General features: G+C 34.4%; 1 protein-coding gene across 1 annotated transcript; it reads right to left on the bottom strand.

Annotated features, from left to right (window-relative positions):
- Window positions 1-4,087: 4,087 nt before the first annotated feature.
- Window positions 4,088-5,445, bottom strand: LOC110681185 (transcription initiation factor TFIID subunit 8-like). Its single transcript, XM_021856962.1, has 3 exons — window positions 5,175-5,445; window positions 4,822-5,108; window positions 4,088-4,755 (listed from the first exon to the last, which is right to left on the bottom strand). Exons 1-3 carry the CDS (start codon window positions 5,308-5,310, stop codon window positions 4,171-4,173), a joined length of 1,008 nt encoding a protein of 335 aa, XP_021712654.1. The 5' UTR covers window positions 5,311-5,445; the 3' UTR covers window positions 4,088-4,170.
- Window positions 5,446-14,976: the final 9,531 nt, after the last annotated feature.

Genomic DNA, 14,976 nt, shown 5'->3' with positions numbered 1-14,976 from the left:
TCTTCTAGATATTTTGCGGGTTTTTACATGTAGCGCTGGAAAATGTTCTCTGGATTTGTTGCTAATGTTGATTCTGAAGAAATCTTTTTAGAATTTCTGCAAAAATTCCTGAAACAATAAAAACAAAAATCTTAGAAAAATTTCTCGTATTTCAAACAAAATCTTAGACGAATCTCTGGTTACGGTCATTAAAAAAAATGTTTGTTAAATACTCATATAAATTACCAGGCCAAATTTTAAAGAAATACACTGATGAATTATTTAAATTCGCCCGAGAATAAATTTCGATGATTTCTGGTAGGTACTTTCGGATGATTTGAAAAAATAATACCTGAAGGAATTTCGTTCCACAGTCGCTGTTCAAAATAAAAACATGAAACGAAAGTTTGTTAAATTAACTTTTTTTGTATACTAATCTGTTCGTCTCCCAAATATTTTTACCCAGCTTTGAGGCTCTAAAGTGGTCTCGAACATAAGAGAAAATTAATACATATTTGCATCGATCTGAAAAGTAAACAAAAATCAAAATCTTTGGCTTTCTCATTGTAAAAAAATCATGGAACTACCTCAAATGTTGAAACCTGAAAGTGTGCGTCTTTAGCCTGTAACTCGTGTATATGCATATACTATTTAGAAGGTCTCTGTATGCATTTTTAAACTGGAGATTTTGGAGGCCCACAAACTTGGGTATATTTGATTTGAAATCAGAAATTCATTAAGTATTATAGAGATATAAATATTTATAAATTTAAAGCCGTGATTAGACTCAACATCTTTTAAAATTGGTATCTGAGCCTACTCAAGTACCGTAATTTCAAGTGAAATTGATAATTTTTCATGGCTTTTCTTGTCTGCTCAAACAACTAAATGCAGGAAAACAAGTACGACGGTGACCTTTATTGGCTTATGTACCGAAATTTTCTAAAAAATTAGAGGAACCCATATCGGGTTGAAATTGATCACTTGTCAAAACGATTATTATTAGTTTTTGAAACTACTCTACATACTGAATTTGAATTCCCTGAATCCGAATATGCTTGCCAAATTTTTAACAATACATTTTTCTTATAGAAATAATAAACAGTTAATAATAAATAATTACGCGTAAAACGCCTAAATGTAGGCAATTTCCTAAGGTATTTCGTGAAATCTAACAGAAAATCAATTATATTAACCGAATCAGCGAATGGCTACGACTTTTGATGATGAAATCTATTTTGGGAATATATTTTAAGCATCCCTACAAACTTTCAGGTTTATACCATGTTCAAATCCTTGTTTATAACCAGAAGTTTATGAATGTTCTTCAATACTGCACAGTACATGATTTTGAAATTTAACATTATTCTTATGGAAATAAACATTCTTTAACGCAAAAAACTTCACAACATACAATTTGACAATAGTTACGACAAACAACGTTCATTCATTTACTGATTTCATTGATATTTATGCTTCATTAGGAAGAAATCGTGTGACACGGTGATCAATTTCATCCAACTGATCAATTCCACCCGATTTTACGGTACCTACAACAGGATCGTGTTTAGCTATTGAAGGACTGAGTTCTCCCATGCCTACAATCGATTGAACAACAACAAGGAAAATAACTTACAAAACAAATATTTGTAAAGACTCCTGAAATATGGGGGCCCACAGCCACGGTCCCTGGGGCCCTCGGTTCACTATGAACCTAGCCCTAAAATATAAAAATAAGGGATAATCAAGGGCCCCTTTGCATCGTTGATCCAAGTCTTCACCAAAACTTATGCTTGCATACTCATTTTCTTTTTGGGATCTTACAAATTGTCATCCTACAAGTTATATCGAACTTTTAATGCTATGAGAAATCTTCATTGCGATTTTGGGGCCCCTATCAGATCAGGGCCCGGTGCGGTCCGCACCCACCGCACCCCCCTAGCTACGCTACTGCTGCAAAAGAAAAAGTATCATACTGGAACAAACTCACCGGATCACAACCATGTGTTGCCTGTGACTTCCGGACGGTTTGTGGGGCTTGGGGCAGCCAAGTTTCACAGTACCGAGAACACAAGGAAACTAAATCACTTTTCCATTTTTAACTTTTTACTATTACATATGTGAATATAAGAATTGTACTCTTATATGATTAGATATTAGAACCGTGTAGAAATGTTATTATTTTTCATTTTGACGGCCTAAAAACATGTTTGCGTCTTATTAAAAGCACGGCACGCTTCGATTTCCTCATCAACCAATATTTCAGTTTACGATACTTTAAGTGAATACCCCTATGTTTTATTCAGGTTTTCAGTACGATGCTGGTTTCCCAAAGGCTGGAAGATTCTCTTCTATCTATATTTATTAACGAGATTTTTAACCCTTGGCTAGTTCATCTCGGGACCAACGGCGGCTTTACTTCCCTTCCGAAGGAAGTCGTCACAAATTTTTTTTTAGTGACTATCTCGGGATGGGATTCGATCCCAGGTCCTCGGCGTGAGAGGCGTGTGTTCTAACCACTACACCAGGTCCGTCCCCTGGGCTGGAAGATTCATTACGTAAATAATACTCAACAAATGCTTCTTTTTTGCTGACGTCCTGAGTCGTAACCACATAGAAATATGGCGTTTATGAGCATGAAGCTGGCACCTTAAAATTATGGCGTCTTTGATAAAATTTAAAAAAATACTAAAAATAACTTAGTTAAGCAAGCAAATCTTTTAACAACATATTAGAGTTCAGAGCAAGGTATCTTGATTAAGGTGATACAATCAAATCAGTCAGTGGATGCGGGTCAGTGGTAAACCGCGGGAAAGCGACCAGCTGAAATGGTCAGGTGAATCGTTTAGGTGTTGAATAGTGGGCTTTATAATTCGATATGTATTCAAGTGAAATATTACAATTCAGATTGTTCAAAGACTATCACATCGTATCCTTCTTTAATCTCCCCCTTTATTTTTGTTTGTGGTCTTCAGATGTAAGAAGGACATTGGCGTAGCTAGGATTTTTTCTGGAGGGGGCCTAGGGGGGACTAGCAAATATTTGTTGTGCAGATGTAATGTCGGTCACAATAATCACTATTTTCACAAATTTCATAGTTTTAACAGATTTGTATTGATTTTATTTTTTTTCTCATTGTTATATTTGTATCAGCAATTTCCGCTACGAAAAAGCTTCATTCTTTTTGTGATCCAGTCAAAAATCTTTCAAGAATTCTAGCATAAAAAACTCACCAGATATGTCCTTTGTGATTCTTCCACGAACTTTTCAGGTATTCAACCATGTGCTTTGAAGAGATTCCTCTGATAATTCCTACGGGAATTTCTCCATGAATTATTTTCGTACTTTTCAGTACTTTTTCCACAAAATTTCTTACCAGTTTTCACTGAGTTTGTCCTGGGATTCCCACGCAAAATCATTCCCAGAATTTTTTTTCTCACCAGAAAATTTCTCGAACAATCTATATCGAATTGCTTAAAAAAATCTCTTAAGGTGATTATAGAACGAAGCCACACCTCAAATTTTCAAGAGCACAAGACTTGAGAACCAAACAGCGCTTCGCGTTGAAAATCTATCCCATTGGTCACCACCAGCAAGCAAGCAATTTGATTGGTTTTCAACGCGAACTGTTGTCAGATTCACCAGTCTTGTGCTCATGAAAATTCAAAGCTTGGTTTCGTTTTATAATCACCTTAAAGAATTTCGCCAGAGAATGCATTAGAGATTCTTGCAATCATTTCTCCTGAAAAGCCTTATATATACAGCACAAGTTTGCCAAAAGCGTCATCTTTTTGAAATATTACCAAAAAAAAAAACAAAAAGTGTCCCGGCCTAGAGGACTTCCCAACTATGGGTCAACACGTTTCCCTGAACCCTCTCGTGACGTAATAAATAATAAAAATTGTAAAAAAATGTATGGTGCGTCAAAGATCCCAAACCATGAAGTTTTCTCGATTTTTTGTACTCTAATTTTGCTTAAATATTTTCAGCGTAAAAGCGTGTTTTACTGGTCTCTTTGACTTTTTTGACGATTTAGCAAAGAATAAAACTGCAAAACATAGCACATGTTTCACTAGAAGCCAGGCTAAGCCAGTAACAGAATATAGAATTATCTTATTTATCTATTTATTCATCAAAATTGTGAACCTTATCTTAAACTTAGGCTAATGCCAAAATGTCTTTTTCCATTCCTCAATACATGCTCGATCCCGACTCGCTTTTGACCTTTCTAGGAATCGTCGCCGCCCTCAGATAAGGGTTATCGATCGTCGGACTGTTGTTGGTCAAATTGATCTGCGCCGTAGTTATCGTTCCGCTGGCCGTCGAAACCGTCACCGTCGGCGGTCCCATTTTGCCTTCTGCTCCATTTCCGTTAGCACCGTTGCTTCCTTCCCCCTTGACTGGTGAAGCCGATTCGCTGTCTTTGCCGTCATCTTCCTTCTTGCTACCATTTCCACCTTCACCATCTTCGTCATCGTCGTCGTCATCGCCGTCTTTCGTTTCCGAGGGATCCTCTTTGCGATTGGCCACCTGATAGTAGTATTCCAACTCTTCAAAATCGAATATCTGATCCGTTGGATTTAACGCTTGCAGATAGGGCGGAAACGACGGTTTGCACGCAATCAGCGGAAACATCGGATTGTCTTCGTTGTCGAATAAGCTATGCACATCGCTGGTTTTGGCCAAGAATTTGGTGAGAGCCTTTTCAATGTCACGCTTCTGGGTGGCAGCCTTCTCGCGAATGGCTTCGTATTCCGTAACTGGTTGTTTGTAGGTCTACAATAAAAATTCGAATCATGGGTCATTTGAATTGTTCTAGAGAGAAACCCTGCCACAACGAACCGGTGTTCGAATATAAGCGTGAGGATCCGGAAGCGAGGGCAGGTAGTTTGGAATGTGAGACGGGTGGTTGTGTTTTTGGCCAGCCTGTAGGATGCTGAGTTGTTTCTGTGATTGGGCCTGCTGAGGCTGCGCCAAATGTGGCGTCCTTCCCGTTTGCCGTAGCTCTCCAGTCCCCGGATCGAAAATGCCCATGTTTATGAGACCAATCACGACATCTCCTATGACCGGTTGAGTCCTTCCGGCTAATTCGCAGTAATTTCGTGCCGTCTGGCCAAGCTCGACGATGACTGTGTAGTATAAATAAGTAAAATTAAGTATTGTAAGAAGTTTGAATTCGCCGGGGTCCTATTTACAGCACTGCATCATTTCGGTGAGCGTTTCGACGCATTCCTTATCGGCGCTTTCGAAATCGTGTTCCAGCAGCTCCGAGGAAACGGCCATGGACAGGTACTTCCTGCGAGCGATTTGTGTGGCATTTATTTCTGCCATTATTCACTTTGTAAACGATACACTTGTTAAATTTCAGAGCGAAATGAATAAATTTTAATCCCAAAAAACTAATGTTACTGAAATTTTACGTGTTTTATTATGATCTTGATGTTTTGTTTATAAAAATTCCTTCAGATTTACCTTATCGGCCACAAAAATAGAAATGAAGTACTAGAGTAAACGAACATATCACCTCTGCCAATCCAGCAGGAAAAATCGAGCAGGAAAAAAGCTCACATAAAGCGCCGCCTGTGTTTCAGTGTGCGAACTATGAGCAGGAAAAAAAATCTTTCCTGCTAACTTCACAGTTTTGAGCTTTTTTCCTGCTGGCTTCACAATGACTGAGCTTTTTTGCCCGCTTGTTTCACAGGTCGTGCTTTTTTCCTGCTGAGTTGATTTTTTTAAATTTTGGCATAGAAAACAAGATTTTTAACTTTTTTTTTTTTTTATATCTTTATTGAGTGTATTTTAACACACGAGGGCTAGTTCTACACTTAAGATTTTTAACGTTGTTCCTTTACATTTTTAAAAACAATGCTATTTTTGGAGACTGTGCCACGAATTGGACTCATATTTGAATAAGACAGGAAGATTTTATGTGTTATTTTAAAAAGAGGTAAAGGAGCAGGGGTTGTTTTTCTACCCGCACCGTATCACAAGTTTCCGGTCAGTAGAGTCCTTGCAGGGATTGTAGCGAGTCACTTTGTTTTGTGATGGTCATTATTTAGACCTAGAAACTAGTCATTTTTTGTGCTTATTCTGCGCGGCGTGTGAGTCGTGACGACTCGCTCTCACCGCGAGTGACGTAAGACGACTAATGTTAATCAAATGGGAGCGATTCGACAATTGTCAATTCATTCGACTCGTGTCAACTCACACGCCGCGCAGAATAGGTACATTATTCGCGAAAATGGTTGATAAAGTCACTAATTTCAGGCGATAAAAATCGACAATCTGGATAAGATCCTTAAACTTTAACAAGGCATTACCCAATTATTTTGCAGATTTTCATCGTTCTAATGACAAACAATATTTTGACTCTCAGAAACAAAGCGCCAGAAAGGAGTTTTTAACAAAACTATTGGTAACATTATGGGAAAGTCCTGTATAGAAAAAACAGTCTGTATGCCTGGACACTAGACGTTTTTCAGAATCCAAAAGTAATTTCAAAATATTAACACCATTATACAAGGCAGTTTTTAGCTTACACAAATATGACGATTATGTCCTCAAATATTATGAAATTAGAGACATGCCCTCTATTGCACGGACCCTTTATTGGAAGTTTTAGCAAGATTTTAGATCTTTGAAAAAGCAATCAGTTTCTCGATAAAAGTGCTTAAGCACTAACAAATTGATGTGCAAAAAAACACATGCATCTTCCTTCTGCGGTATTAGTTTGAATTTTCATTAGCTGGTTCATTTGTACGAGTTTAATGAATTTAGTGTCTGGGCATAGATGACACCTAAAAATGCATGCATATTTGTACAAAAATTAAAATTTGAAGGTTTAATGAGTCACAAAATTTACGCAAAAATAATATACTTTTTGAATTATAAATTTGAAACAAAAAGTGTCCGAGGATAAGGATATGATAGTTATAGGGTGCAGAGCTACTTGGGCATTTCCATGATTAACTTTGGCAAGGGGGGTTTTTCTCGGTCAAATTGTAAGGAACTTTGCAATAAGAAGCACTTCAAAACGAACGACTTTGAGTTTAATTGTAATTTATTGAACTGAACTTATTGGCCGACGAAATCTTACCAAAATTCTTACAGAATTTATACCAGCAGCTTCTCTTGAAACTCCTAACAAATTGCTAAAAATAGCTATTCCCTAGAAGATTTTTGCCAAAAATACATCCAATAAATAACAAGCCAATGGACAGTATATAAGCAGTTGCATTTAGCGCGATCTTTTAAATGCTAAGCATACAATTGGAGAAGTTAGTTCTACGTTTTTCAACGAGGATGCATTTTTCCCGCTGGCTTACCAGCTAAGATACATGTTGCATTTTGGGGTTTGTTTTTGATTGAAAAATAAAAAATCAACTTTGAGCGATCGTTTAAACCCTTAGCTTTTGGATGGACAAATTTGTTCTACGGTTTTCAACGTGGATATATTTTTCCTGCTAACTTAAAAGCTAAGATACAAGATGCTATTTGGGGTTTCTTTTTGATATATAAATACAAATTAAATTTTGAGCAATCGCTTAAACCCTTAGCTTTTGGTTGGACAAATTTGTTCTACGGTTTTCAACGTGGATATATTTTTCCTGCTAACTTAACATTTAAGAAACAAGATGCGTTTTGGGGTTTCTTTTTGACATGAAGATCAAAATTTAATTTTAAGCGATCGTTTAAACCCTTAGCTTTTGGGTGGGCAAATTTATTCTACGGTTTTCAACGTGGATATTTTTTTCCTGCTAGCTTAACAGCTAAGGTACAAGATGCATTTTGGGGTTTCTTTTTGACATGAAGATCAAAATTTAATTTTAAGCGATCGTTTAAACCCTTAGCTTTTGGGTGGGCAAATTTGTTCTACGGTTTTCAACGTGGATATTTTTTTCCTGCTAACTTAACAGTTAAGGTACAAGATGCATTTTGGGGTTTCTTTTTGATTGAAAATAAAATTTAATTTTAAGCGATCGTTTAAACCCTTAGCTTTTGGGTGGGCAAATTTGTTCTACGGTTTTCAACGTGGATATTTTTTTCCTGCTAACTTAACATTTAAGATACAAGATGCATTTTGGGGTTTCTTCTTGATTGAACAATAAAATTTAATTTTAAGCGATCGTTTAAACCCTTAGCTTTTGGGTGGGCAAATTTGTTCTACGGTTTTCAACGTGGATATTTTTTTCCTGCTAGCTTAACAGCTAAGGTACAAGATGCATTTTGGGGTTTCTTTTTGACATGAAGATTAAAATTTAATTTTAAGCGATCGTTTAAACCCTTAGCTTTTGGGTGGGCAAATTTATTCTACGGTTTTCAACGTGGATATTTTTTTCCTGCTAACTTAACATTTAAGAACAAGATGCATTTTGGGGTTTCTTTTTGATTGAACAATAAAAATTTAATTTTAAGCGATCGTTTAAACCCTTAGCTTTTGGGAGGGCAAATTTATTCTACGGTTTTCAACGTGGATATTTTTTTTCATGCTAACTTAACATTTAAGATACAAGATGCATTTTGGGGTTTCTTTTTGATTGAACAATAAAAATTTAATTTTAAGCGATCGTTTAAACCCTTAGCTTTTGGGTGGGCAAATTTGTTCTACGGTTTTCAACGTGGATATTTTTTTCCTGCTAACTTAAAAGCTAAGATACAAGATGCTATTTGGGGTTTCTTTTTGATATGATAAATACAAATTAATTTTGAAGCAATCGCTTAAACCCTTAGCTTTTGGTGGGCAAATTTGTTCTACGGTTTTCAACGTGGATATATTTTTCCTGCTAACTTAACATTTAAGATACAAGATGCGTTTTGGGGTTTCTTTTTGACATGAAGATCAAAATTTAATTTTAAGCGATCGTTTAAACCCTTAGCTTTTGGGTGGGCAAATTTGTTCTACGGTTTTCAACGTGGATATTTTTTTCCTGCTAACTTAACATTTAAGATACAAGATGCATTTTGGGGTTTCTTTTTGACATGAAGATCAAAATTTAATTTTAAGCGATCGTTTAAACCCTTAGCTTTTGGGTGGGCAAATTTGTTCTACGGTTTTCAACGTGGATATTTTTTTCCTGCTAACTTAACATTAAGATACAAGATGCATTTTGGGGTTTCTTTTTGAATGAAAATAAAAATTTAATTTTAAGCGATCGTTTAAACCCTTAGCTTTTGGGTGGGCAAATTTGTTCTACGGTTTTCAACGTGGATATTTTTTCCTGCTAACTTAACATTTAAGATACAAGATGCATTTTGGGGTTTCTTTTTGAATTGAAAATAAAAATTTAATTTTAAGCGATCGTTTAAACCCTTAGCTTTTGGGTGGGCAAATTTGTTCTACGGTTTTCAACGTGGATATTTTTTTCCTGCTAACTTAACATTTAAGATACAAGATGCATTTTGGGGTTTCTTTTTGAATGAAGATCAAAATTTAATTTTAAGCGATCGTTTAAACCCTTAGCTTTTGGGTGGGCAAATTTATTCTACGGTTTTCAACGTGGATATTTTTTCCTGCTAACTTAACATTTAAGATACAAGATGCATTTTGGGGTTTCTTTTTGATTGAACAATAAAAATTTAATTTTAAGCGATCGTTTAAACCCTTAGCTTTTGGGTGGGCAAATTTGTTCTACGGTTTTCAACGTGGATATTTTTTTCCTGCTAACTTAACATTTAAGATACAAGATGCATTTTGGGGTTTCTTTTTGACATTGAAAATCAAAATTTAATTTTAAGCGATCGTTTAAACCCTTAGCTTTTGGGTGGGCAAATTTATTCTACGGTTTTCAACGTGGATATTTTTTTCCTGCTAACTTAACATTTAAGATACAAGATGCATTTTGGGGTTTCTTTTTGATTGAACAATAAAAATTTAATTTTAAGCGATCGTTTAAACCCTTAGCTTTTGGGTGGGCAAATTTATTCTACGGTTTTCAACGTGGATATTTTTTTCCTGCTAGCTTAACAGCTAAGGTACAAGATGCATTTTGGGGTTTCTTTTTGATTGAAAATCAAAATTTAATTTTAAGCGATCGTTTAAACCCTTAGCTTTTGGGTGGGCAAATTTGTTCTACGGTTTTCAACGTGGATATTTTTTTCCTGCTAACTTAACATTTAAGATACAAGATGCATTTTGGGGTTTCTTTTTGATTGAAAATAAAATTTAATTTTAAGCGATCGTTTAAACCCTTAGCTTTTGGGTGGGCAAATTTATTCTACGGTTTTCAACGTGGATATTTTTTTCCTGCTAACTTAACATTTAAGATACAAGATGCATTTTGGGGTTTCTTTTTGATTGAACAATAAAAATTTAATTTTAAGCGATCGTTTAAACCCTTAGCTTTTGGGTGGGCAAATTTGTTCTACGGTTTTCAACGTGGATATTTTTTCCTGCTAACTTAACATTTAAGATACAAGATGCATTTTGGGGTTTCTTTTTGATTGAACAATAAAAATTTAATTTTAAGCGATCGTTTAAACCCTTAGCTTTTGGGTGGGCAAATTTATTCTACGGTTTTCAACGTGGATATTTTTTTCCTGCTAACTTAACATTTAAGATACAAGATGCATTTTGGGGTTTCTTTTTGATTGAAAATAAAAATTTAATTTTAAGCGATCGTTTAAACCCTTAGCTTTTGGGTGGGCAAATTTATTCTACGGTTTTCAACGTGGATATTTTTTTCCTGCTAACTTAACATTTAAGATACAAGATGCATTTTGGGGTTTCTTTTGATTGAACAATAAAATTTAATTTTAAGCGATCGTTTAAACCCTTAGCTTTTGGGTGGGCAAATTTATTCTACGGTTTTCAACGTGGATATTTTTTCCTGCTAACTTAACATTTAAGATACAAGATGCATTTTGGGGTTTCTTTTTGATTGAACAATAAAAATTTAATTTTAAGCGATCGTTTAAACCCTTAGCTTTTGGGTGGGCAAATTTGTTCTACGGTTTTCAACGTGGATATTTTTTACCTGCTAACTTAACATTTAAGATACAAGATGCATTTTGGGGTTTCTTTTTGACATGAAGATCAAAATTTAATTTTAAGCGATCGTTTAAACCCTTAGCTTTTGGGTGGGCAAATTTATTCTACGGTTTTCAACGTGGATATTTTTTTCCTGCTAGCTTAACAGCTAAGGTACAAGATGCATTTTGGGGTTTCTTTTTGACATGAAGATCAAAATTTAATTTTAAGCGATCGTTTAAACCCTTAGCTTTTGGGTGGGCAAATTTATTCTACGGTTTTCAACGTGGATATTTTTTTCCTGCTAACTTAACATTTAAGATACAAGATGCATTTTGGGGTTTCTTTTTGATTGAAAATAAAAATTTAATTTTAAGCGATCGTTTAAACCCTTAGCTTTTGGGTGGGCAAATTTATTCTACGGTTTTCAACGTGGATATTTTTTACCTGCTAACTTAACATTTAAGATACAAGATGCATTTTGGGGTTTCTTTTTGATTGAACAATAAAAATTTAATTTTAAGCGATCGTTTAAACCCTTAGCTTTTGGGTGGGCAAATTTATTCTACGGTTTTCAACGTGGATATTTTTTCCTGCTAACTTAACATTTAAGATACAAGATGCATTTTGGGGTTTCTTTTTGACATGAAGATCAAAATTTAATTTTAAGCGATCGTTTAAACCCTTAGCTTTTGGGTGGGCAAATTTATTCTACGGTTTTCAACGTGGATATTTTTTTCCTGCTAACTTAACATTTAAGGATACAAGATGCATTTTGGGGTTTCTTTTTGATTGAAAATAAAATTTAATTTTAAGCGATCGTTTAAACCCTTAGCTTTTGGGTGGGCAAATTTATTCTACGGTTTTCAACGTGGATATTTTTTTCCTGCTAACTTAACATTTAAGATACAAGATGCATTTTGGGGTTTCTTTTTGATTGAAAATAAAATTTAATTTTAAGCGATCGTTTAAACCCTTAGCTTTTGGGTGGGCAAATTTATTCTACGGTTTTCAACGTGGATATTTTTTCCTGCTAACTTAACATTTAAGATACAAGATGCATTTTGGGGTTTCTTTTTGACATGAAAATCAAAATTTAATTTTAAGCGATCGTTTAAACCCTTAGCTTTTGGGTGGGCAAATTTATTCTACGGTTTTCAACGTGGATATTTTTTTCCTGCTAACTTAACATTTAAGATACAAGATGCATTTTGGGGTTTCTTTTTGACATGAAGATCAAAATTTAATTTTAAGCGATCGTTTAAACCCTTAGCTTTTGGGTGGGCAAATTTATTCTACGGTTTTCAACGTGGATATTTTTTTCCTGCTAACTTAACATTTAAGATACAAGATGCATTTTGGGGTTTCTTTTTGATTGAACAATAAAAATTTAATTTTAAGCGATCGTTTAAACCCTTAGCTTTTGGGTGGGCAAATTTATTCTACGGTTTTCAACGTGGATATTTTTTTCCTGCTAACTTAACATTTAAGATACAAGATGCATTTTGGGGTTTCTTTTTGATTGAAAATAAAATTTAATTTTAAGCGATCGTTTAAACCCTTAGCTTTTGGGTGGGCAAATTTGTTCTACGGTTTTCAACGTGGATATTTTTTTCCTGCTAACTTAACATTTAAGATACAAGATGCATTTTGGGGTTTCTTTTTGATTGAACAATAAAAATTTAATTTTAAGCGATCGTTTAAACCCTTAGCTTTTGGGTGGGCAAATTTGTTCTACGGTTTTCAACGTGGATATTTTTTTCCTGCTAACTTAACATTTAAGATACAAGATGCATTTTGGGGTTTCTTTTTGACATGAAGATCAAAATTTAATTTTAAGCGATCGTTTAAACCCTTAGCTTTTGGGTGGGCAAATTTATTCTACGGTTTTCAACGTGGATATTTTTTTCCTGCTAACTTAACATTTAAGATACAAGATGCATTTTGGGGTTTCTTTTTGATTGAAAAATAAAAATTTAATTTTAAGCGATCGTTTAAACCCTTAGCTTTTGGGTGGGCAAATTTGTTCTACGGTTTTCAACGTGGATATTTTTTTCCTGCTAACTTAACATTTAAGATACAAGATGCATTTTGGGGTTTCTTTTTGACATGAAGATCAAAATTTAATTTTAAGCGATCGTTTAAACCCTTAGCTTTTGGGTGGGCAAATTTGTTCTACGGTTTTCAACGTGGATATTTTTTTCCTGCTAACTTAACATTTAAGATACAAGATGCATTTTGGGGTTTCTTTTTGATTGAAAATAAAAATTTAATTTTAAGCGATCGTTTAAACCCTTAGCTTTTGGGTGGGCAAATTTGTTCTACGGTTTTCAACGTGGATATTTTTTTCCTGCTAACTTAACATTTAAGATACAAGATGCATTTTGGGGTTTCTTTTTGATTGAAAAATAAAAATTTAATTTTAAGCGATCGTTTAAACCCTTAGCTTTTAGGTGGGCAAATTTGTTCTACGGTTTTCAACGTGGATATTTTTTTCCTGCTAACTTAACATTTAAGATACAAGATGCATTTTGGGGTTTCTTTTTGACATTGAAAATCAAAATTTAATTTTAAGCGATCGTTTAAACCCTTAGCTTTTGGGTGGGCAAATTTGTTCTACGGTTTTCAACGTGGATATTTTTTTCCTGCTAACTTAACATTTAAGATACAAGATGCATTTTGGGGTTTCTTTTTGATTGAAAATAAAAATTTAATTTTAAGCGATCGTTTAAACCCTTAGCTTTTGGGTGGGCAAATTTGTTCTACGGTTTTCAACGTGGATATTTTTTCCTGCTAACTTAACATCTAAGATACAAGATGCATTTTGGGGTTTCTTTTTGATTGAAAATCAAAATTTAATTTTAAGCGATCGTTTAAACCCTTAGCTTTTGGGTGGGCAAATTTGTTCTACGGTTTTCAACGTGGATATTTTTTCCTGCTAACTTAACATTTAAGATACAAGATGCATTTTGGGGTTTCTTTTTGACATGAAGATCAAAATTTAATTTTAAGCGATCGTTTAAACCCTTAGCTTTTGGGTGGGCAAATTTATTCTACGGTTTTCAACGTGGATATTTTTTTCCTGCTAACTTAACATTTAAGATACAAGATGCATTTTGGGGTTTCTTTTTGACATGAAAATAAAATTTAATTTTAAGCGATCGTTTAAACCCTTAGCTTTTGGGTGGGCAAATTTATTCTACGGTTTTCAACGTGGATATTTTTTTCCTGCTAACTTAACATTTAAGATACAAGATGCATTTTGGGGTTTCTTTTTGACATGAAGATCAAAATTTAATTTTAAGCGATCGTTTAAACCCTTAGCTTTTGGGTGGGCAAATTTGTTCTACGGTTTTCAACGTGGATATTTTTTCCTGCTAACTTAACATTTAAGATACAAGATGCATTTTGGGGTTTCTTTTTGATTGAAAATAAAAATTTAATTTTAAGCGATCGTTTAAACCCTTAGCTTTTGGGTGGGCAAATTTGTTCTACGGTTTTCAACGTGGATATTTTTTTCCTGCTAGCTTAACAGCTTAAGATACAAGATGCATTTTGGGGTTTCTTTTTGACATGAAGATCAAAATTTAATTTTAAGCGATCGTTTAAACCCTTAGCTTTTGGGTGGGCAAATTTATTCTACGGTTTTCAACGTGGATATTTTTTTCCTGCTAACTTAACATTTAAGATACAAGATGCATTTTGGGGTTTCTTTTTGATTGAACAATAAAAATTTAATTTTAAGCGATCGTTTAAACCCTTAGCTTTTGGGTGGGCAAATTTGTTCTACGGTTTTCAACGTGGATATTTTTTTCCTGCTAACTTAACATTTAAGATACAAGATGCATTTTGGGGTTTCTTTTTGATTGAAAATAAAAATTTAATTTTAAGCGATCGTTTAAACCCTTAGCTTTTGGGTGGGCAAATTTATTCTACGGTTTTCAACGTGGATATTTTTTCCTGCTAACTTAACATTTAAGATACAAGATGCATTTTGGGGTTTCTTTTTGATTGAAAATAAAAATTTAATT

This window comes from Aedes aegypti, unplaced genomic scaffold (assembly GCF_002204515.2).
Source record: "Aedes aegypti strain LVP_AGWG unplaced genomic scaffold, AaegL5.0 Primary Assembly AGWG_AaegL5_hic_scaff_543_544_PBJ_arrow, whole genome shotgun sequence".
NCBI classification, from domain to species: Eukaryota; Metazoa; Arthropoda; class Insecta; order Diptera; family Culicidae; genus Aedes; species Aedes aegypti.
The sequence above is the reverse complement of the archived record's forward strand: the minus strand, read 5'-3'. Positions and strand labels throughout refer to the sequence as shown.